General features: G+C 34.9%; 1 protein-coding gene across 20 annotated transcripts in view; it reads left to right on the top strand.

Moving 5' to 3' along the window:
- The window catches only part of HDAC9 (histone deacetylase 9), a 920,581-nt gene that overhangs the window by 789,692 nt on the left and 104,244 nt on the right, over window positions 1-26,645 (top strand). For all 20 annotated transcript variants that reach the window (XR_012002703.1, XR_012002701.1, XR_012002704.1 and 17 more), the window contains one exon: window positions 56-174. Coding sequence is in view for 16 of the 20 variants with exons in the window: in XM_072764471.1 (XP_072620572.1) it covers window positions 56-174 (119 nt within the window). In the remaining 4 variants the exon portion in view is untranslated. The remainder of the gene's footprint in view (window positions 1-55; window positions 175-26,645) is intronic.

The raw sequence follows: 26,645 nt of genomic DNA on the forward strand, positions 1-26,645 counted from the left end.
TTTTTAAAGGTATTCACCATTCCCTTGTGTAACTGGTTGCCTTTTTACTGTGCAGGACTGTAGTGACGCCTGTGGCCAAAGAGTTTGATCCAGACATGGTCCTAGTTTCCGCTGGATTTGATGCATTAGAAGGCCATGCTCCTCCTCTGGGGGGGTACAAAGTGACAGCAAAATGTGAGTATATCGTTTAGGAATTTATGAAATGCTAAGACATAACATCTTTTAGGTCTTTAAAATAGATAGCACATGTGTCTAGTAAACTTAGGTAAGATTTTAAAAAACAATTCAGATCATGTTTATTGCTTTGTCAGATTCATTTCTCTGTAGATGTTTGCCCTTAAGAAAAAAAAAGTTAAATTGTTTCCTTTGGTAGACTTGATGGGGCATTTCAGAACCTTTATGTTTTTCAGGAGTCCTGTTTTGCTATTTAAAAGCAGAAGTGATAGGACTTCTATTTAAAATACACTAAATGACTTCAGAGGTCATGAGTCTAGAAAAGCTTCTTGGCTTTTTGAAAAGAGAATGGAAGTCACTGTTTTTCTTCCATTGTACATGTGGTAAAAATAGCTGTTTCTTAATAATACTATGGTCTTCTAGGTTTGAATACAAAAGTGTAGTTCCTCTTTCTCAGAGGCTCTGTACCTGCCTACAGACAATGCTCAGATTCTCTACTGGTCTTCTGTTGTGTTGCAAAGATGAACTTTTTGGCTGTACTCCTTAGTAACTAGACACCAAATGAACAAATGAATTTTGTGTTATACCGCATTTGAATAATGTGACTAGAAAGAGGCTTTCTTTAAGAATAATTCCCAAGCTGAGTGTGAATATAAGGCATATGTATAGTCCATGCATACAAATTGTGCTGGCACTCTGTGTGTATATATATATATATATATATATATATATATATTAATATACATATTAAAAATAAGAAGGAAAAAAGCAGAATTGCACAAAGAAGACAAAGATCCACTATTGTATATTTTAGTGGGGGTTGAAAACAAATCAAAACAACCCCAAATAGTTTTAAGTGAGAGAGATGAGTTTAGAGCAAGTGTGTTTTATTAATTTGAAAAGAACTAAAGAACCAGCATCATGCCAACCTTTGTTTTTAGTTGGCTTCTCTTGTGAGAGAGTTTTCTGCACTCTAATTGTTCCAGTAACATTGTTAGGTAGAAACTATTTTTAACATCTATTATTTACCCAGGGTTTTTGGTGCCTTGTTGTCTATTGAAAACACATTGAAAGAGGCAACTCCACAAACACAAACAACACATAGTAATTCACAAGTTTGGTAAAATGAAGTAGAGAGGTGTTTGGTTTTATCAGATATCTTTATGATCCCTTTTCATTCTTCATGGAATTCAACTCAAATGGAAGTAATTCTTTCCACTGCAGATAAACCTCATTAGCATCAAGACTGGTGAGGAGTTTAGTCTAAAAAAAAAAAAAAAAAAAAAAAAGACCTTGTACTCCAAGTTGAGATAAACCTAAACAATAGAAAACACATGGAACAAAGACAGAAATCTAGAAAAGGTATTTCTTGCCATTAAATATAAGAATCTCCCTCGGGAAGGAGAAATGTCTGCATTTGGGTCTTTCTTCCTGCCAAGGGAGCAAGTTGTAATGAGTCCATTTCTCAGAACTAGCTGGAAGGAACTATTCTTTTTGTTTGCTTGTTTATTCATTTTTTGCCAGTGGAGTTCAAATATCAAATATCATCTTGGAAGGCAGACTACAAAGTAGTAGTAGCATGGTTTTTTTTAGTCATAGACCTAAAAAACATTATTTCTACTCTTTTTAACTTCAATACAACGCACCAAGACTTTATTATGTTGTCTTTCTTTATCCATTTTGGGGGCAGCTCTTCATTGCTTTTTATGCCAGAATAAGTTTGTCTATAACCCCTCCAACCCCTCACTCCTCCTTATCTGTTTTCCCTTCTTGTGTCTTTTCTACTCAACAACATGTTTCCTTACAAGGTGACTTGTTTTTATGTCTGTCCATTTTCCTAAGAAAAATAGACAGACATAAATTTCAACATATTTAATAATTGGCCCTCTTTTGAGTACTTACAGTTTTAATAGGAAAAGATATATGATGAAGAAAGGAAATCTTAGAACTCAAGAGATTATAGTAGAGACTACCCAAAACAATTCATATATTGCACAGATGAGAAAATAATTTATTTTACCATCTGAAATAATTGGGGTTAAGATAAAAGTGCTTAGTCTGAATTTGTATTTAGATAAAATGGTATGAGGTTTCACTGAATTTTTTTCCACTAAAGAGAAAAACGTTTCATAAAATGCTTGAGAATAGAGTATTTGGATGCAGTATACTGCAGAGGCCATTTTGGTGCCCTAGACCCTTAACTCCCCAAGCACAGTCTATGATAGACACTGACTAGTCCCATTATACTTAAATGAAAAACCAAAAAGCATCATATCTGGGCAACTGTTTGTATACATCATCTCATGCAGGCCTGAGTTTGCCAGCTATATTTTCTAGAGATGCTGCCATAACTGGGTAGAAGTTAGGAACACCTGTATATATACCTGTTAGGACAGCTGTATAGTTATTCCCCAAATAGCTCACCTCTGGTCTCTTTGCTCTTTTTCTAATCACCTGGCAGATGCATTTATGTTGCTTTGGTCTGAAAGTTCTCAACAGGAGATTAATATTGGGCTTTAATTGTCCTACGCCAGAAGTCATCCTCCATTTGGGAGGAGTCCCGAAATGAGGCTAGAAATGGGCTAAAACGTATAGTAAAAAGTAGGTGGAAGTTACAGAAACAAATTCATAACCTAATGTTTTCCCATTCCACCTAAAGTCACCCCTGCTCCAAGTAGAATTTCCAAGGATTTTAGAGTGATTTTGAAGATACTATTGTGTCAGAGATGCCAAAATTTTACTGTCTTAGCACGTTGAATAAATCTTTTAAAATAATTTTGTTTAATAGCCCTGAAAGTAAAAGATAAATTAAGTCAAAACAAGCTAGTGTATTCAGTTTCATTTTTATTAGGTATCAAATTAGTTATATGATTTTTTAAAGAATTGATTGATGCTATGACAAAAATTTCAGTGCAAACATAGAGGTGATTTTAATTAAAGTTGATTCTTGGCTAGTACTATTTTTCTTTGCTTTCTTCTCTTTTTATTTCTTTATTTATTGAATATTGTCTATGATAAAAATGTTCATATTTGTGCTGCAGTTTTAAATAAATTATCTGGATTCGTTATTTAAAATCGATCCTGCTTTTCAGTTAAACACCAAGATTAAGGCCCACACTGAAAGGAATAAGTACCTTTGTGTTCTACCCTAAACATTACATCAAACTTTACCATGAAGTTATCATTATATCTTTTTAAAATACTCTCATTCAGATCTAAAAATCTTCAGGTTATAGCGTAAGAAGGTTGGCATGACAATTAAGTGTCATGTTCCAACAATAAAATTAAACAAAATTGCTTGACCTGCAATGTTGTCAATTTCAGTGTTGTCAACATTTAAAGAAAAAGTTTCTTCAGTTCAAATTAAGTTACAACAAAATATATGTTTTCTTCCTTTTTAACACATTTATATGTTCTCTACTCTCATTGGCTTCATATAGTGAACTATGTGCAAGTTTCTTTTATTGTGTGAATAATAATTTTCCTTTCTTTGGAATAATTCAAAAGTCATTGTAAGATGATAGCCATGTCTGATAAAAACTTGCGTTCCTTTTTCAAACATAGATTGTTTTCGTAGTCCTTGAGATAGGAACTGCTTTCCTCGGCAAATAAATAAATGTTATTTTGGCAAATAAAGAACAACTATTTGTTGGGGAAAAAATCAAATAACATATCTTAGTCTTGAATTACCATCTTCTTTTTGATAAAATGTCTTATCCTTTTTAGTGATCCTCTTATTCCTATATCCCACTGTGAATGTCTGCCTGACAGTGAGAGAGCACTGCTATGAGGCAAATACCTGTATAAATGAATTTGTACTTAACTTTGAGTTTTTCCTGAGGAAGTACAAAATTTCCTTGATTAGTCAGTCCTCCAAACTGCAACTCTTATATTAAGTCTCTTAGAAGTTGAGTGTTAAACCAGTCAACAAATAAGTGCCAACAAATAAACTTGTTAAACATATGAGGATATGTTGGTCTACTTCATCAACTTATGATGGATGTATGTACCTCATCCCCTTTGGTATACAGAGTATATGGCACAAAATGTCCTCTGTCTGCACATTTTGTTTGTCCACAGAGTGAAGGCAGACTGAGCCAGAATTAATTACATTTTGGTGAAGCTGAATGTTGATTCTAAACACTCAATGAAGATCTGGGCATTTAGATGCTATCTTTGAACACAAAATATACAATACAAATGTAACTTTTTTCTTGTTCTCTCACTGCTGATTCTTAGTATGTCCATGGTTACCTTCTTTCTCTAATTTTCTCCTCTAGAAAGAACTTGACCACATTTACTTTTATTTATTACCTGAGTATATACTTTTTAAAAGTAAGTGTATTTCAGCTAATATGATAGTTCCTTTTGGAAGTTGTATCTTTTATTTATTCATCTGTAATTATGGAATCAATGCTTTGTCTTCTTCATGATAGAATTTCAGGCCGTAACAAACAGGCATGGAGAAAAGGAGTGTCTGGAAGACATTTACCAAATGCCATTTCATGAAGGATCAATCTTAAACTTGAACTGCTTCAGTTCTTTTAGATTAGAGTGGAAACTAGGAGAATATTTTGCACAATTGATTACCCAAAGTACCTCCCATCCAGCTGCCATCAGACTAACCTCTATTATACATTTCTGTGCTATGTCCTCAGAAGGTGACCTACTCCCTGGCACATTTTCTTCCTTTCTTTTTAAGATTTTATTTATTTATTCATGAGACAGAGACAGAGACAGAGAGAGAGAGAGAGAGAGAGAGAGGCAGAGACACATGCAGAGGGAGAAGCAGGCTCCATGCAGGGAGCCCGACGTGGGACTCGATCCGGGTCCCTGGGATCATGCCCTGGGTAGAAGGCGGTGCTAAATCACTGAGCCACCTGGGCTGCTCCTTGGCACATTTTCTAAATAAATTCGTTTTTTAAAAAATGAATAAAACTAAATGAACCCATTGTCTTTTAAACAAGCCAGAATCTTTCTTCCATAATATTTGATGCTACTTAAATTGGATTTCATGATTTTTTTGTAAGGCTTAGATAGACAACGTATTCATATGTCAAATAATATTTTAATTAACACAAACCTGTATTTCTGACAATGGTAACTTGTGCAACATTTTCCTTTAATAGAAATAATATTGAAAAGTATATAATATTAAAGGGTGAAGTCATGGGTTTCCTTGTAGCAATGGGCCTTGGACAAAAGCGCTGAATTCCTGCTGTTAATACCTATTAGAATCTAGATGGTAAAACAGCTCCTTTCATTTCTGTTCAGAAAAGCAGGACAGTAGGAGAGTGACTCTTTTAAATAATGAACTTGTAATAAAGCTGAGAAACTTAATAAGAGTACAGAATAGCTCATTTTGATGTCAGAAGACCTATGTTCAAGTCTCAACTTTGTCCCTCACTAATTTTGCAATAAAATTAGTTTCCTAATAAGAAAAAAAAAAAAGTGAGAGAGTAGAGAAATAAAAGTTATACCTGCAACATAAGGAATAAGTGATTAGGCATTGTGAGTTAATAGTTTTAAATTTTATTGTTGCTATCATTTCAACAATTCTAAACATTCAAAGAAGATCTGGGCATTTAGATGATGTCTTTGAACACAAAAATATACAACACGAATGTAACTTGTTGGAAAATGTTTGAGACTCTTATTTGAACAAAATGGAAGGAGGATAGTCAGAAGTCCTAGGAAGTTGTGCAAAATTCTAGGTAAATAGTAGTGGATGATCCATTCAATTAAAAGTCAGGGTAGTAAGAGAAGTGCCTACATCTTATTTTCATATCCACTCCTTTATTGAAATAAATCTGGGGATAATTGGAATAAATGGAAATGCTTTTAAAATAAAATACATTCTTTTGTGATGAGGGTAACTCAGGCTCTACCTGCCTAAAAGCTATGCAGTTTTTTGGTATATTGAGGTGTACTTGTATTGTTACACTATTAATACACTAATCCAGACAAGTTATCCAGTGATTCATTTTTAGCAATTGAACTATCTGAAATACACTTGAAAATCAGAAAATAAACATTGCTTCTGAAATTCAAAAATAGATGCAGAAAGCCCATTTATAAATTTATAGACCCACCTTCTCCTTACTGAGATCCTGCATAGTTGTTTACATATATAATTAGTGTACTTGATTATCTATCTAATTTTACAACCTGAAGCAGAATTAAGGAGCTGTTTGGTAGCAGTGGTAGATGAAAGGATGGTAGGCATATTTCTATCTCTGAAGTTCTTAAATTTGGGTCCACAGACCTCCCAGGAGTCCACGGATAGAATTCATCGGGCTTATGAGCTTGGATTAAAAAAAAATTACAGTATTATTTTTTAGTAAAACAATTACTTGCCCCTTTACTTGCTCCTTGTTAGCTGTATGAATTTAGAAACTATTTCTTTTCATTTTAAATGTAAGCAACAAACCATAACAATATGAGTAAAGTTGGCAACTTTATCACCAATAGAAATGATAGCCATTTTCATATCACTTTATTGTTGTGTAGATAGTTCCAATGATTAATTACTCTCATCATTGCTTTCAAGTGATACTGTATGTCTGACCTGCTGTTTAATTAGTTATTTGATGCCTTAATATAGAATTACATATATTATACCATGACTTTCTCTCATATTTTGGTAGTTATTTTCAAAATAGTAGTTTCCTTTGTTACTCTGTATTTTATTTTATTTATTTAAAAATATTCAAGAAAGGATCCATAGGCTCTAATATACACCCACATGCACACACATACACACATATAATTTGTACTTGAGGCAAAGTATAGTTTGTTTGTTTGTTTGTTATTGCTAATTTGCTTCTCACATTATTCCTGGTGTAAACTATAAACGTAGTTCATCTCTGAAGCAAACCCTGAAAAAATATTGTGTGTTCTGCTTTTCCAAAGGTTTCTTATATGTAAAACAAACTTCATATATGTCTCAAGATCTCCATGTTTTATACCTGGAAGTCAAACAGACATTATAAATAATTACTAAGCTTCACATCAATAATTTGTATATTAATATGTCTTCCTTTTAGAGAGAATAAACTAATGGCATTATGAGAATTCAGAAATTTTGTTTAAAATTATACACTTATTTTTAAATTTTTAAAAATTTTTGGGTGATTTAAAAGTTGAAGAGTAATAAAAAGAATTATATAACAAATTCATTAGTTCTACCATTTAGAATTGGCAACAGTTAAATATTTTTATCATATTTGTTCCAACTCTTTTGTTTGTAAAAGAAATAAAACTTGCAGAAGAATGTGAGCTCCACGTTAATTACTGCCCCTAAGTCCCATTCCCCTTTTCCCCTAACCACTGTTATAATTTGTGTTCTTTCTAGTACACACACACACACACCCACACACACACCCTACAACAATATTTTAGTGAGTATGGTTTTAAATTTACCATATATAGCAATGTTAATGATAAAGCATTATCATTCTGTCCATATAGTTTATGGAACTTGCTTTTTTTTTTTGCCTTTAAAGTTGTTTTGACATACACCTATGAATATTTGTATATCCTTTTAATTTCTGTGTATTAAGCCATTATGGACATGTGCCATCATATATTTTTGTCTATTCTCGCATTACTGGATCTTCAAGATGTTTCTAGGTTTTCACTGTTATAAACAATGTTGAAGTGAATGTCTTTTCATAAATCTCCTTTTATCTGACACTGACTTTTTAGTCAGGTTGGACTTTTGTTTCTTTTTCAGTATGTAGCACTTGGAGGCACCTGGCAGGCTCAGTCAGTAGAACATGTGATTCTTGATCTCAAGGTCATAAGTTTGAGCCCTATCTTGGACATAGAGATTACTTAAAGAAAAAACTATATAACAGTTTATAGCACTTATAAACATGGAGGGAGATAGCTAAAGAAGGAAAGAATTCTTTCTACCTTCCATAACTATTTCTCAAACCATTGTCTATATCCCTTATCTTTCACAAACATATACACCCAAACAACTGATCTTGCTTTTCTCTTTATCTTTTCATACTTTGTATATCATACCCTTTCCTTTCCAGTTAAAATTTGCAGAGATATTGTTGTGTGTTAATACTCTTCAAAGCTAATCTGAACTTTAAGGGAAAAATGGACTAGAAGTCATGCAATAGATAAATAAAATATTATTCTCAAATGTTTTCAAGTAATACTTTGGAAATGAAACTTAAGTTGAAAAGATGATTTTCTACTCAAAGCTAACCCAATTGGCTATCCTATTAGTGACTGTGGAGGGCACTATGGCCCTGAAGTTGAAAGCACAATCTGATCATCCAGTAGATGAATCATAATCCTGGGCTGGGCCCTTAAAATAACCACAGGAATGTCACTCAATCTCTTGAAGATTGTGGTCTTGCCTGGAAAGGGGCATTAATTTTGTCTTAGCAGTATTATTGTTAATAGATGAGAGAGTAATACCTGCTGGCAATCTTTGAGTTTTTGTTCTGTGGTAGGCACTATGCTCACTAATTCGCTGCATTATCTCATTTTGTTATTATAATTAAATAAAAACACACATATATATAACATGCTTTTTTTGTTTTTTTGTATTATTGTATTCTTTGTTCTTCTTATTACCCTGAAATCACTAAAGACTGTTTAGCAGTCATTTATCTTTCTAAATTTTAAAAAAAGTGACAGAAAAATTAAGTGGCTCATTCAAAGGCACAGAACTGAAAAATAACAAAACCACAACTTGATCTCCTGTCTTTTAACTTCTATCTTAACATACCTTCTACTTTACTCAACGAGTTATTAAAAATATCCCCTCAAATGGGGCACCTGGGTGGGTTGCTCAGTGGTTGAGCATCTGCCTTTGGCTCAGATGGCTCAGCAGGCCCATAGACAGCCTGCTTCCCTCTGCCTATGTCTCTGCCTCTCTGTCTCTCATAAATAAATAAATAAAATCTTTTAAAAAAAGAAATATCCAAAAATGAGTAGGGTTTTTAATTGCCTTAGAAGTATATTCTGAATTGAGAAAATAAAAGGAAATTTTCCCACCAAGGAATTTTTTATTTGTATAAAATTTTCCAAGTCAAAAACGTAAGCAGAGCTTTTCAAATATATGGGAGCTTACCAGCTTGTAGATAATATTTGCTATTTTTCATGGAACATTCTGCATAAGAATCAGTCAAGGACTTAGTCTTTAGCTCAAAATTCCCACATACCACACTCTTTGTTGCACTCATAAGCAAGCACATGGTGCAAAGAGGGGGAAGTGGATTTACAGGAGATTTATATTCTTAAATGTCTTATGCAACACATTTCCTTATAACAGTCCACATAAAGAGGCAACATAGCTAATTAAGAGGGGGAAATGTCAGCATATTAAAAAGAATAACAAATCAGTTTTGGGAATGATTTTATTTTGAAATGACAGCCAAAAGATTTATTCAATGAGTGCTTCATGTCTTACTATTATCCTGCCTTCATTTTCTCACTCAATTGCCTGTTTCCTTACACCACATGACAACTCAGATACCAAATTGTAGAAGAATATTTTCCATCTGTAGTGCTTACTGATGTCATGAAACAATCCTTAGGCTAAGATGACTACTACTTAACTTTGAAGAACAAAATTACTGTAACTGTACCATAACTGGGTCCAGATCAGCATTGCTTTTGAAAAGAAAATATATAAGCAGAATTTGCCCTGAAAGAGGATGCCAGTCATAACTGTACAGGAAAATGTGGACTGTATTTCATTGATACTAAGATGTAGTTTTTCATATTTTAACATGTCTGAATTGAGAGCCTCTTACTTATTTGATGGCATTTCATTATTGGATTGGTAGTGTTTTTTTTTTTTTTTCATAGTGGTATGTAAAAAATGGTCGCAATTATTTTGTGCTACATATGATAACATCTTATATTAATCAAAATATAGGATTTCGCTCTTTGAAATGGTTTTAAAAATACCAGTCAAAGGCCATACTAAAATGATAGCTTAGATATCCATTTTATATTCCCTCTCTAGGCTTCCAGTGATTGAATAGAATTGTGAGAAAATAAAAAACTAAAATAACAATACAAAACAACAAAAAATATCAGGGAGAAATTTTTAAAAATTTTTAAAAGATTTTACTTATTTATTTGAGAAAGAGAAAGAGAGCAAGCGAGCACAGAAGAGGGGCAGAGGGAGTGGGAAAGGCAGAGAATCTCAAGCAGACTCCACACTGAGCCCAGCCCAACATGAGACTTGCTTTCTTGACCCTGAAACCATGGCCTGGGCCTAAACCAAGAGTCAGATGCTAACTGACTGAGCCACCCAGATGCCCCTTCAGGGACAAATTATAAATAGTAGATTCTTTTCATGTGAGTTTGTTTTTACCTTACACAAGAATTGCCTTTGCTTGGCCTGAAATCTCCATCTGACCTTTTATTTTGATGATCACTCTAACTAAAATGATTTGTTTGCAATTCATTTTTACAAGTCAGTATAAAATAGAATATGTTAATCAAAAAATTTGTTAAGTAATGTCACCAGTACAGTAAGCATATGGGCTACAACTACATGACTGAGAGTTGTCTATTAGCATGTGTGGGTGATGAAGTTATTAAAGAAATTTTAAAGAATTAAAGTGTACTTTTCAGTTATAGGAAGTTTTTCTCACAGTACTCAAATGAGGGGGAGAGCCATGATGGTGGTGTACAGTGTAGTATTAGCAGGCATCAGTATCGCCTGGTGGCCTTGTTAGGCTTGCTGGGCCCTACTTCCAGAATATTTGATTCATTAGGTCTGGAATAGGGCCTACAATTTACATTTCCAAGTTCCCAAGTGATGCTGATACTTTTGGTCCAAGAATCAAATTTTGAGGACTCTTGGGCTAGTTATAGAAAGAAGAAAACAGAGGACTTTTAGTTAGTTCATCTATAGTTTGAGTCTAATTTGCTACCAACTCACTTTTCTGTGTCTTAATACTCTTGTCTCTCAAACAGAAATAATGCAAATTATATTCTTTTGACTAACTGTAGGGCTATTATGAGAATCAAATGAGATAATGGAAATAATTGAAAAAGTGCTTTCCAATTTTGACACTGTAAACATATTGAGATACCATTGGTATTGTATCCATCAAATTGGGAGATACTGTTGTTTTCAGACACATGAGTCAGAGCTAGATTCAGAATTCACAGGTCAAAATACATTGATCGTTCATGGCAGATTACCCCTATGCTTACTATTCTTTTCCTGGAACTATAATACATACAGCCTGAAAAAGGATAGGTAGAGCTAGTGATAAAAAGACAAAAGGCCAGAGGGACCAACTAGCTCAAGGTAGTGTATTGCGGATTTAATTTCTTTGGCCAACCCTTAATTCTCACAGCGTAGGATATTTTGGTGAGTTTATATGAGCTGGGTTCCATAGCACATACTTTTATGTACTATATAAATTCCAGTCATCTCATTTAGAATTGCTTATCTCAAATTGAAAAAGAGTTGCCAGCTATATTCATTTATTTGCAGTTTTCTGGATCTACTATAAACAGTTTTCTCAGGTGTTATTACTAGTCAAAGATTTCTCCCCATAGCACTATCTTTATGTACAATATTTCCTTCCTGTTTTAGGGTAATCATCTAAATAAGAGTCCCTACATAAGAATACCTAAAATTACCTTATTGTCCAAGTAACTAGCAGAGGGAATCATTTTTAAAATGCAGCTAATTTCAGTAACTGACAGGCACATGAGATGCCCAAAGAAAACAGAGGAGTGTCAGGCTACTTGGGATGGTTCCAGGAAGGTCCTCTACTTTAAGAGCTGCATTTTATTAAGGATTGTGATGGTTATTGGAACTTTTCCTGTTGTTTTACTCAGTAGTCTCAGGGGGGCTATTTGGCACTAGGGTGCAAAATGAGATCAGCAATTAGGAAAAGACACCACTGCAGGCATTTTAAGAGTAAATCATTGAGTACCAGACTTAATAACTAGTAAGTGCCAGGCCAAACTAATAGCCCAAGGTTTTTGGAGAGTCCAGCTTCTTCTTCTTTCCCATGTGTTTGCTGCTGTGGCTGTTTGCATGACTGCCTTCAGAGGTGGTGCTTGAGTATTTGGCAAGAGGAAGGTCAGTCGCAGTCCATTCTTGATTCCAATAAAGTAGATCATCCACAAATTTTGAAGTTTTATCACTTAGAAGTAAAAACCCTTACACTGGCCACATTTATTTATCTAGGGCAGCCCTAAGGTCACCTTCCACATAGCACAGGGACATTGGTATTAGAATAGCGTGGCAGGTCTCTATGTGAATGGATCTGTTCCCTCTGGTGGCAAGGAGAACAGTTTCACCAGATTTGTTTGATGACTGCCACATTGGAGAAACTTGAAGAGCGGAATGTTAAGAATTTCTTACTTGCAATCTAAGTCACACTTTCCACCTCCATTTTTTTTTTTTTAGGTGTGATTATTCCTACTATCACATAATAAGAAAAGAATAGAAAAGAATAAAGGGACATGGTAAGAATTAGAGTGGTATATTGGAAAGTACATTAACTAGGAAGTAGGAGATTTTTGTTCTATTCCTCATTCGGACACTAAATATCCATTTAAAGAATTGATATCTCTAGTCCTCTCACATAAGATGAAACATTTGAAACAACTAATAGAATGGTTTAAAATTTGCTATCTAGACCAACAAGCTATAAGCACTTAATAAGTGTTTATAATCTATGGTAAGAACATCACATTTATTTTATAATCATTATAACAATACTTTAAGATAAGAAATATTGCTATAATTCCCATTTTTAGAGATGAAGAAACTAAAGCATAAAAAAGGTAAGAAATGGCCTGATTTATAAAAAGGCTACAGCTGGAATTTACAGGTAGTCTAGTTTTAGAGCTAATAAAAATGTATTTTTCTTTCTATATTTGTATCAGAAATTGACCTTGAAAACAAGGAGGAGCAAAGACCAGAACTTGCATCATCATCATAGGGATCCAAATTTATTAAGTTCATTCATTTGGCCGAAATAGCTACATTTCTTTTCTGCTATTTCCATTCTTTTCCCTTCTTTCCTGGAAGATCATTTTGTATATTGAGAACATAAAACTCTCCACAATGAATACTTGGGCCCTGCCCTGTGAAGTCAGAAAGTGGTATACCTTGCCCTTGTGTACCTATTCTCTCATCATGCTTTATGAAAAGATAAGCAAAGTGGGAAAAGGATATTGATTTCACAGAAGCAAATTTAGAAGGCTCAGGAAGATGTATTTGATTTTGTCCCAGACATACAATGCTCTTAAATCTTCCTCATATAAGACTGATGAAACTTCTTTCTTGGTAGAGAGATATTTACTTTAAGGATATTTATTTTAAGGATAATTACTATTGAGCCTAAGGAGCCTAAATTTTTTAAAAAGATTTTATTTATTTATTCATGATGGGGGCGGGGGGGAGAAGCAGGCTCCATGCAGGGAGGCCGGCGTGGGACTCGATTCTGGCTCTCCAGGATCATGCCCTGGGCGGAAGGCGGCGCTAAACTGCTGAGCCACCTGGGCTGCCCAAGGAGCCTAAATTTATGTCCCACCTTTTTATTTATTTTTTCTCCCAGGCTGTTACTTGATGCTTCTCATATTTGGCTTTTCTTCTGAAGCTGAGTGTTGAGAACCTAGATAGGGCTTGAAGTAGGCAAAATGATTGAAGGGGGAAAAAAAGGGAATTCTAAGTAACTTTATTATTAAGGCAGTGATAGTCGACAGACATAGACATACACTTACATACCTGAGGCTCTCCTACCATGTTTTTTATCCTTTTCACACTGAGAGCAATAGTGCTATCAGAAAGAAGAGAAAGCTGCACCTGGTAATTAACTGGTAATTATCTGCAAAACCATGTCACTCACTTAAGGTTACCATCTGTAGCTTTGTAATTTGTGCTTTGCACAAAAGGGTGCGGGGTGAATAGGAGCTAACATGTAGCCTCTGCTCCCTTCATCAATCAAATACCATGGCCTGGGTCAATGTTTAATCAGAGAAATTAAACTAGAAAGAAAAGAAAGTGCTTAATTAATTTGACAAAGATACAATGGGCACCTATTATGGCCGTGATGATGGTGTAGGTCCTGGGGCTACATCAGTCTAAACAAGTCAAAACTCCCTGTTCTAATGCAGCTTATACACCCAAGCCATGCTGTTTAAAAGTACCCACTGACCACATGTGGTGATTACATAAGTTTAAATGTAATATTTAAATTTATTGAACTATGTATTTCTAGTGCTCAGTAACCATGCATAGCTGTCAGCTGCTACCTTGGATAGCGCTGATATAGAGCATTTGCATCATCACAGAAAGCTCTTTTGAAGAGCATTTTCTAATGGTTATAAAGTTGAAACAAAGAAAGTAAACATGTGGGCAGCCCGGGTGGCTCAGTGGTTTAGCGCCGCCTTCAGCCCAGAGCCTGATCCTGGAGACCTGGGATCGAGTCCCACTCGAGCTCCCTGCGTGGAGCCTGCTTCTCCCTCTGCCTGTGTCTCTTCCTCTCTCTCTCTCTCTCTCTCTCTCTCTGTGTCTCTCATGAATAAATAAATAAAATCTTAAAAAAATTAAAAAAAGAAAGTAAAAATGTAGTACATTAAGATTTGATATGCTTTGAATAAGATTAAAGTAGGGAAAGGATCAGGTGTGCTGGGAGAAGTATGATTTGCAGTTTTAAAAAGGATGATCAGAGATGACCTTACTGATAAATGACATTTGCATGAAGACTTGAGGGTAATGAGGAAGCAAGCTGTGAGACAGTTATAAGGAGGAGTGTTTTAGGCATGAGAACAGATAGGGCAAAGGGCCTGAGACAAAGATTGATTGAGGTGCTCAAAATAAGGGAGGTCCAGTATGACTGAGGTCCAATGATCAAGGGAGAAGGTAAGTGGAAGAGGTGAGGAGTGGTTATACTTTGATTTATTTTAAAGGTAAGTGAACTGGATTTGCTGACAGATTCGATCTGGGGATGGGGGGAGTAAAGGATAACTCTAAGGTCTTGGTTTTGTGCACTAGATAAGGAGTTGATGTTAACTGAGATGGGGAAGGATGATCAGGTATTCAGTACATGTTTAGATTTGAATATTTCTAAGACATTTGAATGCAGCTATCCAGAAGGCAATTGGATATACATGCTTTCAGTTCAGGAGAGAAGTCAGAGCTAAAGATATAAATGTAATTGTTATCAGCATGTAGATAGTATTTAAAACCATGAGACCAGATGGGATCATGTGGGGGGCAAGTATAACTGGAGAAGAAGAGCTAGAGACTGAAACTTGGGTTGCTCCAACATTATGACATCAGAGTACTGAGGAGGAGCCACATGAGGAGTGGTTGATTTTCACCAGCAGAGCATGGTGCCCTGGAACCCAACTGAAGCAAGTGGTTTGAAGAGAAGAGTGTAATCAGCTGTATCAAATGTTGTCAATGGGGCAAGTAAGATAAGAACTGGCTATTAAATTCAGTAACACAGAGGCTACTGCTGACTTTGTCAATAAAGGATTTGATGAATTAAAAGCTTGATTAGAAGAGAGAATTGGACAAGAGAAATTAACTACTCAGACCATTCATCTTTGAGGAATTTTGCTCTAAACAGATTCAATAAATGGAATGATAGGTGGGGAGAGGAAAGTAAATGAGTATTTTAAAAAACAGCATTAGTAAAATAACAGCATATGATGCTGGGAATGATTTCATGTACAGTGAAATATTGATGTAGAAAGAGGAATGAATTCATTTCTGGAGAAACATCCTTGATCTAGTGCACTAGTGGAAGATTTGACCTTAGATACATGGAAAATTTATCCATAGTAACTGGAGGAAAAGCAGAACGCATGGGTCCAGATGCTGGCAGGTGTGTGAATGTGGTGGTAAGAGATTTATGAAGTGTGCTTCTGATTGACTTCTTTAGTGTAATAGGAACCAAGGATATCACTGAGAATGAAAATGGGGAGGAAACTTGGGAGATTTGAAAACCAAAGAGAAGATACACATAATTAGCTAAGGAGAGCAGAAAAGGTAATCTAATAGGAGAAGATGGCCTAGAGCAACCTTAAAGGCCCACATAAGTTTCATGGACTTCACTTCAAAGTGAGAAAATTCAGCATAACTGTGCCATTTTCACCAGCCACATTGAACAATAAACTAGTATTAAATTAAAGCAAAAGAGGCCAGGAAAAGATTATCTGATGTGCTCTGTGAATTTTCATCTAGTTAAAGGAGAGAAATAAAAAATGTATGAATGAAAAATTGATTGGATCAAATAATTGCAGATCCCAAAACTATTGCAGTTGAGGTAGTAGTGGAAGTAAACTGAGAAGATAAGAAATGATGATAAAAGAAGAAAATGCTTGGAATTGATACTGTAGAAATGTCCTTATTGCTGATTAAAGTGACCAGGTCGTGATCATATAAGAGAATCACTAAATCCTATCCTAAAGATCATTTCACAGAGGGAGTTACTCTAATTTTAATTATGTCAGTGTGTATTTTCTCTGAATTAAAGTGCATCTCTTTATGAAAGAAGAAAAGCTTTTTTTTTTTTGAAAGAAGAAAAGTTTTTGATAAGATGACAAATTGATGCTTAAATTTGAAACTAAAAAATAAGAGGGCAGCACATTCACCTCAGATAACATCAGAGAGATCTCTTTGGCCTCTTCCCTTGTGAGCCTAGACAGTGCAATATTGGGGTTTGCATTTGATCAGAAGCTTAAACTTCTTGTTCTACCCAATTTCCAAGAGTTTACTCTCTAGGGACTTCCAATACAGGCCTAGTACCAATAAGCATTATTTAATTGTGCTTAGCCACTTTCTTTTGAATATATTTCCAAAAGAGAGGATTGCTGTATCCTATGTATGGATTCTCTGCTGCTTGATTGTATACAACCATAAGGGAACCATTGATCTATTTGTATAATGAGGGAAACCTCAAAAAATAACAGGAACATGGTTTATTAGTGCCAAAAAAAATCAAGAAGATACTTTTTCTACTAAATAGGAAATTCTAAGTGTTATTTATGATAAGAGGAAATAGTTGATATAAAAATCACTTACTTAATGCTTAAGTTTACATTTTGTTCTCCATTACAGTCTTGTTTATATTTCCAAAATAAATGGACAAACAAATATTAATGTTTACTCTTGAGATGCAAATGTGGAAATATATCTACCTACTAATTTGAAGATTTATTGGTAGTCAATGCAAAAAACAAAACAGCCCCCCTCCCCAAAAATCCCACAAACTAGAACGTGGCAATGGCTTACTTTATTTTAAGACCTAACAAAAGTGTGCACATTTTCTCTAACTTTACAAAGACTCTGATAAAACACTCAGCTTGGTCAGCCAGAATTCATTCACCATTACCTTTAAAAGTAGGAGGTAGGAACTTATCTTCATTAAGTGACACTGAATGTCTGGCACCACATAACTAAGCAGAGAATTCAGTAGCTTAGGGTCCATGGGATGCCTCAAGTTCAAAGGGAATAAAGACATCCTGTTTGGTGTTTTATTTCACTCATGCTGTTTAAACTGCCCAGATCCCCTTAAGTGTTTTCTTTTCCATTCTTGAGCATGATCTTCTTTGTTCTTCACAAAGCATACTAAAAACTCAATGTCAGACCAAATAATTTTCACAATGTATCACAAGATTTTATTTTTGAGGTAGAAAGGTCTTTTGTACAAAAAAGCATTTTGTTAATGATGGGGAAAACAGGTCACACAGTCTCTTTTCAGGACCTGTGGCTTATTAGAGAAAAAACAACATTGCTTCAGAGTTACCTATTCTGACCTAATACCTTCAGAGTGCCAATTCTATTACTGAAACTTTTAATAAAAATATCTCCCTTGAGAAATAATGAAGGTAGATCAGTTAATCTAATTCATCCAATGAGGAAAATTTATTCTCAATTTCTGAGGACACAAGCATGAACAAAGAAAACTACCTCTGCATTTAAAGATACTCTAAGATATTTTAAAAGATTTAGCAACATGTGTTCATTCAATATAGAAAATACAGATGCTGGGGCATCTGGCTAAAGCAGTCAGTAGAGCATGCAGCTCTTGAACTCTGGGTTGTGAGTTCAAGACCCACATTGTGTGTAGAGCTTAATTAAAAAAAATTTTAAAAAGAAAATGCAGATGCTAATTTTTTCTAGTGTAAAATCATAACCTGTAATTTTATTTTAATGTCTCAAAGGGTTTTTTTTTAATAATATTTACTATTTTTAAAAATTTAAACCATGGAAAAAATGCTGGCTGAACAAAATCTAGTATGACAGAACTTTTCAGAAATGGCTTTAGCGGGTTTTTTCTACATACTTATTTATAACAGGCTGATTAATTAATAAATTTTAATATTATTTAATAATATTATTTATTTAATATATTTAATAAATATAAGTCTTATATATTAGACGTATATTGAAATTTGGCTGTCATTTGGGGAAAAAGTAATAAGGTCTCTCAAATAATCACTTGCTAAGTAATTTCTGAAATCTGAACAGTGCTCAAAGACTTGGGGGAATTCATGGTTTCTCAAAACCGTAGGACTATACACATTTTCTCTTTGTTTTCTTAGAATATTTCTATAAAAAATAGATAAATATTATGTGACTCCTAAAATCTAGTGTTCTAACTTAACAAAAGTTGTTTAAAGCATACTATGGGGGCTTTTGCTTCCTGCTAAATTCATCTGCAGAGTATCAAATGATCAAAGTTGTAGTTAACATTCAATTTTAATATATTCTACTGAAGAAGATCTGATTAGGCTGCTTTCTTTGGCAACCAAAAAGGATCAATGATGAACTATGATTCTCCACATATGTTAAAATTATTTTCCATTTTAAAATTTTATTTGCTGTTTGCTACATATGTTAAGCGGGTATAATTAGATTTTAGAAGTGATTATAAGACAAATGTATTTGCTCCCCATCCAAGTATCCTTTTAAATTTGATTTTTTAACATTGCTCCCCCATTCCTGCTAAAGGTCTTTGCCACCAAGGTACAATGGCATGGAAGTAATGCTATTAAAAGACCATGTCCATGTGTGGCCTTTCTAGATTGTTACTTTTTACTGTCATTCTTAAAATGTCTCCTATGAATCAATCTCTTCAGGAACAAAAAAGTATGATAGTAACATTTGAATTTTTGTATGTATAGAAATTAGCAAAATATATTTTGTACATTTAAAGAAATCACCTCTTCTGCAGCATGAACTTATACATAGCTACTGTCCTTACAAAGCATTATTTTATGTCTCAGTAGAACTAGTTCTTAATTATTGAATCATTTGTTGATTGATTTGTTTCATTTAAGAACATATATTGAACCATTAAATATGGTAAGTGTTTTTTTTTTAATTTGGTAAGTGTTAATGGCATATTAAGAGACACATGCATATAATAATGGCAGTATAGATATAAAATACTTCCAGTAACCTCTGGGAACACAGATGAGTAAGTAGATCAGTTTACCCGGTTAACAAAAGACTGCTGACAAGGTAACTTAAGTATGGTATGAAATGTTCAGTGGTATTCAGCCAAATGGGATAGGCAGCCGATGAGACAGACACGTAAGTGGAAAAAATCTTTAAGGTACATTGTATTTTCATGGAAATAATGAAGGTAGTGCTTGGAATATGAGAAGAAGAGTGATTAAGGGAATGGATTATCTCTAAGGGGGTTTCCTGTGGTCACAAAACAAAGTGAGTTTTAGTAATCAATCTTGAGGGAGGCAGCATCTCATTTTATTTAGGTTACAAACTCACAAAAAGACTGCTTCTATATATGTGTGTATGTATATACATATGTTTGTATCTAGTTACCTGCCTACCTACCTACTTGTCTTACCTATTTATCCATGTATCCATCCATCCATTCATTCATCATTCTACCTATGTTGAGATTCACTTTCAGGACATTTGAATGGAAAAATGGAATAATACTTTTTCCTGTCAAGAAAAGATCAAGTCTGATTTAGTCGATTGGTATGACAAAAAGGATTGGAATTGCCAATTCCATTGTATGGTAGATGTTTTCCATAATTTGAACAAGCTGAATCAAGTGGTCCATATCTTGAGGAAATTTTTTTGTTGTTTTTAAAGATTTTATTTATTTATTCATGAGAGACATACAGAGAGAGGCAGAGACATAGAGGAAGAAGCAGGATCCCTGCAGGGAGCGTGTTGCAGGACTTGATCCCAGGACTCGAGGATCACAACCTGAGCTAAATGCAGATGCTCAACCAATGAGCCACCCAGGTGCTCTGAGGAAATGTTTTTAAATCACTTATACAGTATATTTAAAATGCACCTTTATTTTTTTAAAGGTGCACCTATATTTTATTTATTTATTTGTGAGAGACACAGAGAGAGAAAAAGAGACATAGGCAGAGGGAGGAACAGGCTCCCCATGGCGGACTCGATCCCAGAACCCCAAGATCATGCCCTGAGCCAAAGGTAGATGCCCAATCGCTGAGCCCACAGGCATCCCTGAAATGCACCTTTAAAAAACAAACAAACAAACAAAAACACTAGTTCAGAAAAATATTAGACATCCCTTTTAAATATGCAAGAGAGTAAATAATTTTTCACATTCAGTTAAGATTATGCTACCAAAAAGGTATGAAGATTGCTGAGTGAGATAGTTATTGGGTAGGGAAGGTTTCCAAAGGCTTAGGTTTTGGAATCTCTACCACGTAAACTGTTATTAATGAGAAATCATGTTTTAATCTTAGGATATATTTGCTATGGTTTTGCTGATTGAAAACATAACTTTTGGATGAGCTATAGACTGTTCTCTCTCAGAATCAAGATGCTGATTCAGTGTCCCATCAATAGATGGCACTTTCTTTGTTGTGTTTATATTTGAACTGAGTTCTTATGTAGTAAGAAGCAATTAGTATGATTGAGTTAACTTAGTGCCTTGGTGTTAGGACTGGCATCATTTTTCAGAAAGTTAGTCATGCTTCCTATACCTAAACATGAACTTGTTTTCTTCTTTTTTATTATATTACTGAGATTAATGAAGAATCTGATAGCTAGGCTAGGTTGTATTAAAGACATTGATAGGGAAATACTCTCATTCATTAATAGCAAGTTTCAATTTTATGTTGGTTAAATAAATCATACTTTTATAGGCTCTGGAAGATAAAAATGTTATTACGTGGTTTATTCCAAAATTTAAAGTAGTGGTATTTTAATTATTACTTCAGAAGACATGGTGACAAAAGAGAGAGAGACAGAGAGAGAGAGAGAGAAGAAAAAAGAGAAGAAAATACAGTGGCTAAGCTAACTTACGAAGAATCAGTATAAGTGCAGTGGGTTAATTATATTGAAAATCAGTGAATAAGCTTTGAATTATTCATTATGATTTGTCATCTACCAAGTAGTGTAGATAAAGGCAGATATCCATATAAATCATATCTAATGTTTAATAAGCTACATACTCTTAGTGACCTGGCATATAAAAATTATTTTATTTTGGGTTTGAAATATTAACAGAAGAGGTGTGCCTGGGCGGCTCAGTTGGTTGTGTGTTGAACTCTTGATTTCAGCTCATATTGTGGTCTCAAGGTCATGAGATGGAGCCCTGCATTCAGCAGGGAGTGTCCTTGAGATTCTCTCCTTCTCCCTTTGCCTCTTCCCCACTCACATGAACATTCTCTCTTTCTCTGAAGTAAATAAATAAAATCTTTTTTTTTAAAGGAATATTAACAGGAGAATTCAAGTTTCTATTTCTTATTTCCAAATCTCAAAAATGAGAATGTTTTGGGTATTTTCTGAAATGACATATTCTTTGAAATAGTTGATAATATGCACAGCTATTTGAAAGATGACAGAAGAGGGGGTTCCTCTGTATATGGATCTCAAAAAGGGAGTTTCTCTAATTAAGAAACAAAAAAACAAAACAAACAAAAACCTCTTCACACAATGTACTCCAAAGAAAGCAAAGAATTCCAGCAACACAACATTTCAGAGGTTTTCTTTGTCCCTCCTCAAAGGATGTATGTGTTTCCTGAAACATATTTGAGTTTTGTTTTAATTGTGATAGTCTTATTTTTAAGTCTACAAAGAACAACTCAAGTCCCCCGAACACATATACATAGACACACACATGGACACACGTTTGCAGCTATGCATTATTATCATTATTTAGAGAACAAAGGTAAATAAACTTAAAATATGCATCATTAAGATTGGGAAAGTTCTACAGTACTGAGCAGTAAGAATGAAATGTACTTGATCCTGGGATGGTGTGAAACCTATGAGTTAGCAGATTCAAGAACAGATGGCCTCTATTCACCCCATGTGGCTAAACTCACAAATGCCAACCTCAGAGACGCCTTACCTTTGCCCTGTCTGTCCCTTCTAGTCTAGTTCTGTTATATTAAGGGTTATTGCCTTCTTGGCCCTCCCTGCAATCAGCTTTTGAAGTCCATGGCCAAGAAGGCAGTGTGAGACACCATTATGAGAGAGGTGTTTGCTTAAAGATATAGTCCAAGCAAGATCCCATGAACTCCTTGGTAGTCTAGCAGAGAACCACACACCCCAGCCAATATCTTCTAATCCCCTGAGGATACGGAACTGCCTACCATAAAAACATAATGGGCTGTTTATCTGAGCAGTGAGGAGATAACATCTTAAAGTTACAATCTGGGTTATAGACTGGTGACATGAAGCAGTAAGAGGTTTGAATACCTCACTTGCCCTGGGAAAAACAACATGTGAACAACCCAGTGTATAGATACCACTGGACTCTCCTTTCTCATGCTAATAAGAGCCACAATTTTCCCAACATTTTTCTGTTAAATAAATTAAATATACTTGGGAAGACATGGAAGCACTCTGCCCCTTACTCCATTTGCATGCTTTATACTATTTTTGAAGTTTGAGGCTATGTTAGGAAATATTCCCACTGGCACAATCAAGTGAATTTTTGTGGCACATTTGACTTCTTTTCAAAGATTGCTTAAATTTTGTGACATTAATCATGATTGTCTAATCAAATACTATAGAGATTCCCAACAAGATGCTTTATTCCCAGGGCTCACATACTGCAACAGATCAGATGCTCATTTGTGTGTGTATGTGTGTGTATCTGAGTGTGTGTGAATACTATATTTTCTCCTCTAATTCCTTCATTCTCTGCTGGGGCAAAATTAAAATATCTCAAACTTTTAAAACATCCTTCTTTAAAGACCTGTCTTTATCTGCATTACTGACATTAGGAAAAAGAAAAGCTAGACTTGATACTTAAACTACATCTATCGAACACATTATCTAGTGGATATTGTACAACCGTTTGTTTCTGGCAAACCTGTTTGTTATTATCAGTCAACTGAGAGAATTTCATGCCTTTAGGGGATTCCCTCACCCTAATAAAATTAATCTCTATGATTGTGGATAGTGACTGCATTAACCATTTAGTTGCCTCTTCTTCACTGGATATAATGGATATTTTGGCATATACAAATATGACTGTTAACAAACTATATTTCAACCAATGTGGTTCATTTTACCCATTTCCTGAACATTTGATAGAATTGTTTTCATAACCAAGCCAATTTACTCTAAAAAAATAGGCTCTATGAATTGGTCTAATATGTTTCATCTTTTTTATTCTTAGACCTGCTTATATATATTTCCTTTTTAAAATTTATTTATTAGACCTGCTTATATATATTTCCAATCTACTGTATTTAACAAGTAGTTTTCTTTTTCATTTCTCCCAGGAATAAGTCATATTCAACTTGATCACAGGCTTTTTGATCTTACCTACTTTATTTTCTTCTACCCTTTCAGTAACCCTTTCAAGTGGAAGAGGAAAGTTACACATAAAGTTGGTCGGGAATGTATAGAAATACGGAGGTGGGCGGGGGGTGGGGGTGACTGGGTGACGGGCACTGAGGGGAGCACCTGATGAGTTGAGCACTGGGTGTTATTCTATATGTTGGCAAATTGAACACCAATAAAAAATAAATTTATATATAAAAAAAGAAATAGCTTAAGTCACAACCGTGTTGTGTTATTCAGTAAAGCTATTCTCATGGTCAACTGCCCCTAGAGGCGGAAGCCTCTGCAACTAATCTCAAAGAGAATATACTCCATCCTAAATGATGACTGAAAAGTGAAATGTCTGCCCTCTTTGGGAATGTGCACTAATGCTGCTTTCTCTTGCAACTTAAAAACATTTTATTGACTTTAAAGATTTGTTTAACCAAATCCTAGTGAAGGTCCTTTTCACTCCTGGAGCCGTTTAGTAAAATATGGATTAGAGCATAGCCCTCTAATGTGTCTGTAGGAGAGTCATCATGGTGAAATCCCACTGAGGGGTGGGGGGAAATGAACAGTCTCCAGAATAGAGCTTTTAGCCAAAAGGAGAAAAATGAGGCTTTGGCAAGAAAAACTCCCTGTGTTTGAAACAAACTATGAAAGTAAAGTATGTCAGTAAAACAGATTTCCCCAAAGGTTTGTTTGGAATAGAATTTTCAGTATAATGAAGATAAAGCACTTTTTGAGACCCCCCCCCCAACAATATTTCATTCTTAATAGAATTGCCTGTGAACAACTGAAGCAATTGACAAGGGCAAGGGAAAATATTTGATTGAATAAATTGCATCACTGAAATAAAAATGTACTTTAGCTCAGTTAAACATCTTGTTGGATTTCCTAGAATATAATTATTTGGCTAAGTAATCAAACTAGCACATAAACAAAAAAGGAATACCCGAGGAATAGAAAATATTGGGAAAAAGAAATTTCACGCTATTTATAAGTAAAACACTTCTCTACCCTAAATGTGTAAGCTTTCTGAATCCACTCTCACTGATCTCATTCCTTGCATTTTTTTTTAGAAAGGATAATAATCTACAGTAAGACCACTAATTTATGCATGATATTGTGCTATGGGTTGAACAAAACAAATTGTGCAGAAAGGGTCAGTCTGATATATATTTTAAAAGCATAATGTAAAGTTATTCACAGGGAAATGAACAAATATATTCAGTAATTTGCTTGTATGAGCTACTTGCAAACAATGTACCTGTTTAGACCAAAGAATAAGTTTATGGATCACAGCAGGAAAAAGGGAGCACTCTGAGAATTGATGGAATTTCAGCCTGGTGGTTAATTTTAGCAAGGGCTTGTAGAGCCAGGCAAACCTGGATTTGGGTCCTGACTCCACCACCTTTTGAAGCCACATGAATTTAGGCTACTTAACATCCTTAAAAACTTCAGTATCCTCCTTTATAATAACTAAGCTTTATTCATAGTTCATGTAAAATACTCACATACTACCTATTCAATGTAAGTGTTAAGCCAAAATTACAGGTATACTTGCTTTAATTGTACTTTGCTTTATTATACTTCCAACATCTTGTGTTTTTTACAGATAAAGTTTGGGGCAATCCTTCGTAGAGCAAGTATTTGGCACCATTTTACTAACAACATTTGCTTGTTTCATGTCTCTGTGTCACATTTTGGTTATTCTCACAATATATCAAACTTTTTCATTACTATTATATTTATTGTGATAATCTTTGATCAGAGGTCCTTGATGTTACTATTGTAATTGTTTTGGGGTACCATGAACCACACCTACATTGTTATTCTCACAATATATCAACCTTTTTAATTACTATTATATTTATTGTGATAATCTTTGATCAGAGGTCCTTGATGTTACTATTGTAATTGTTTTGGGGCACCATGAACCACACCTATATAAAGTGGCTAATTAACAGATGAATGTTGTGTGGGTTCTGACTGCTCCAGCCACAGCCATTCTCCATCTTTCTCCCTCTCCTCAAGCCTCGCTGATCCCTGAGACACAAAACTATTGACATTAGACCAATTGATAATCCTCCAATGGCCTCCAAGTGTTCAAGTGAAAGGAAGAGTCGCCCATCGCTCACTTTAAATCAAAAGCTATAAATGATTAAGCATAGTAAGGAAGGCATGTTGAAAGCCAAGAGAAGCTAAAAGTTAGGCCTCTTGTGTCACTTGGCCCAGTTGTGAATGCAAAGGAAAAGTTCTTGGAGGAAATTAAAAGTGAGTGATAAGAAAGTGAAACTGCCTTATTGCTGATATAGAGAACATTTTAGGGGTGTGAACAGAAGATCACACCAGCTACAAACATTCTCATAAGCCACAGCCTGATCCACAGCAAGACTCTCTCTTCAATACTGTGAAGGCCAAGAGAGGTGAGAAAGCTACAGAAGAAGAGTGTGAAGCTAGCAGAGGTTGGTTTGTGAGGTTTAAGGAAAGAGGCCATCACCATAACATAAAAGCACATGGTGGAACAGCAAGTGCTGATGTGGAAGCTCCAGCACCTTATCCAGAAGATGTGGGTAAGGTAACTGATGAAGGTGGCTATCCTAAACAAGAGATTTCATAGTATAGAGAACAGCCTTCTGTTGGAGGACGATGCCGCCTAGGACTTCCATAGCTGGAGAGGAGAAGTCAATGCCTGGCTTCAAAG

Source organism: Vulpes vulpes, chromosome 7, assembly GCF_048418805.1.
Source record: "Vulpes vulpes isolate BD-2025 chromosome 7, VulVul3, whole genome shotgun sequence".
NCBI classification, from domain to species: Eukaryota; Metazoa; Chordata; class Mammalia; order Carnivora; family Canidae; genus Vulpes; species Vulpes vulpes.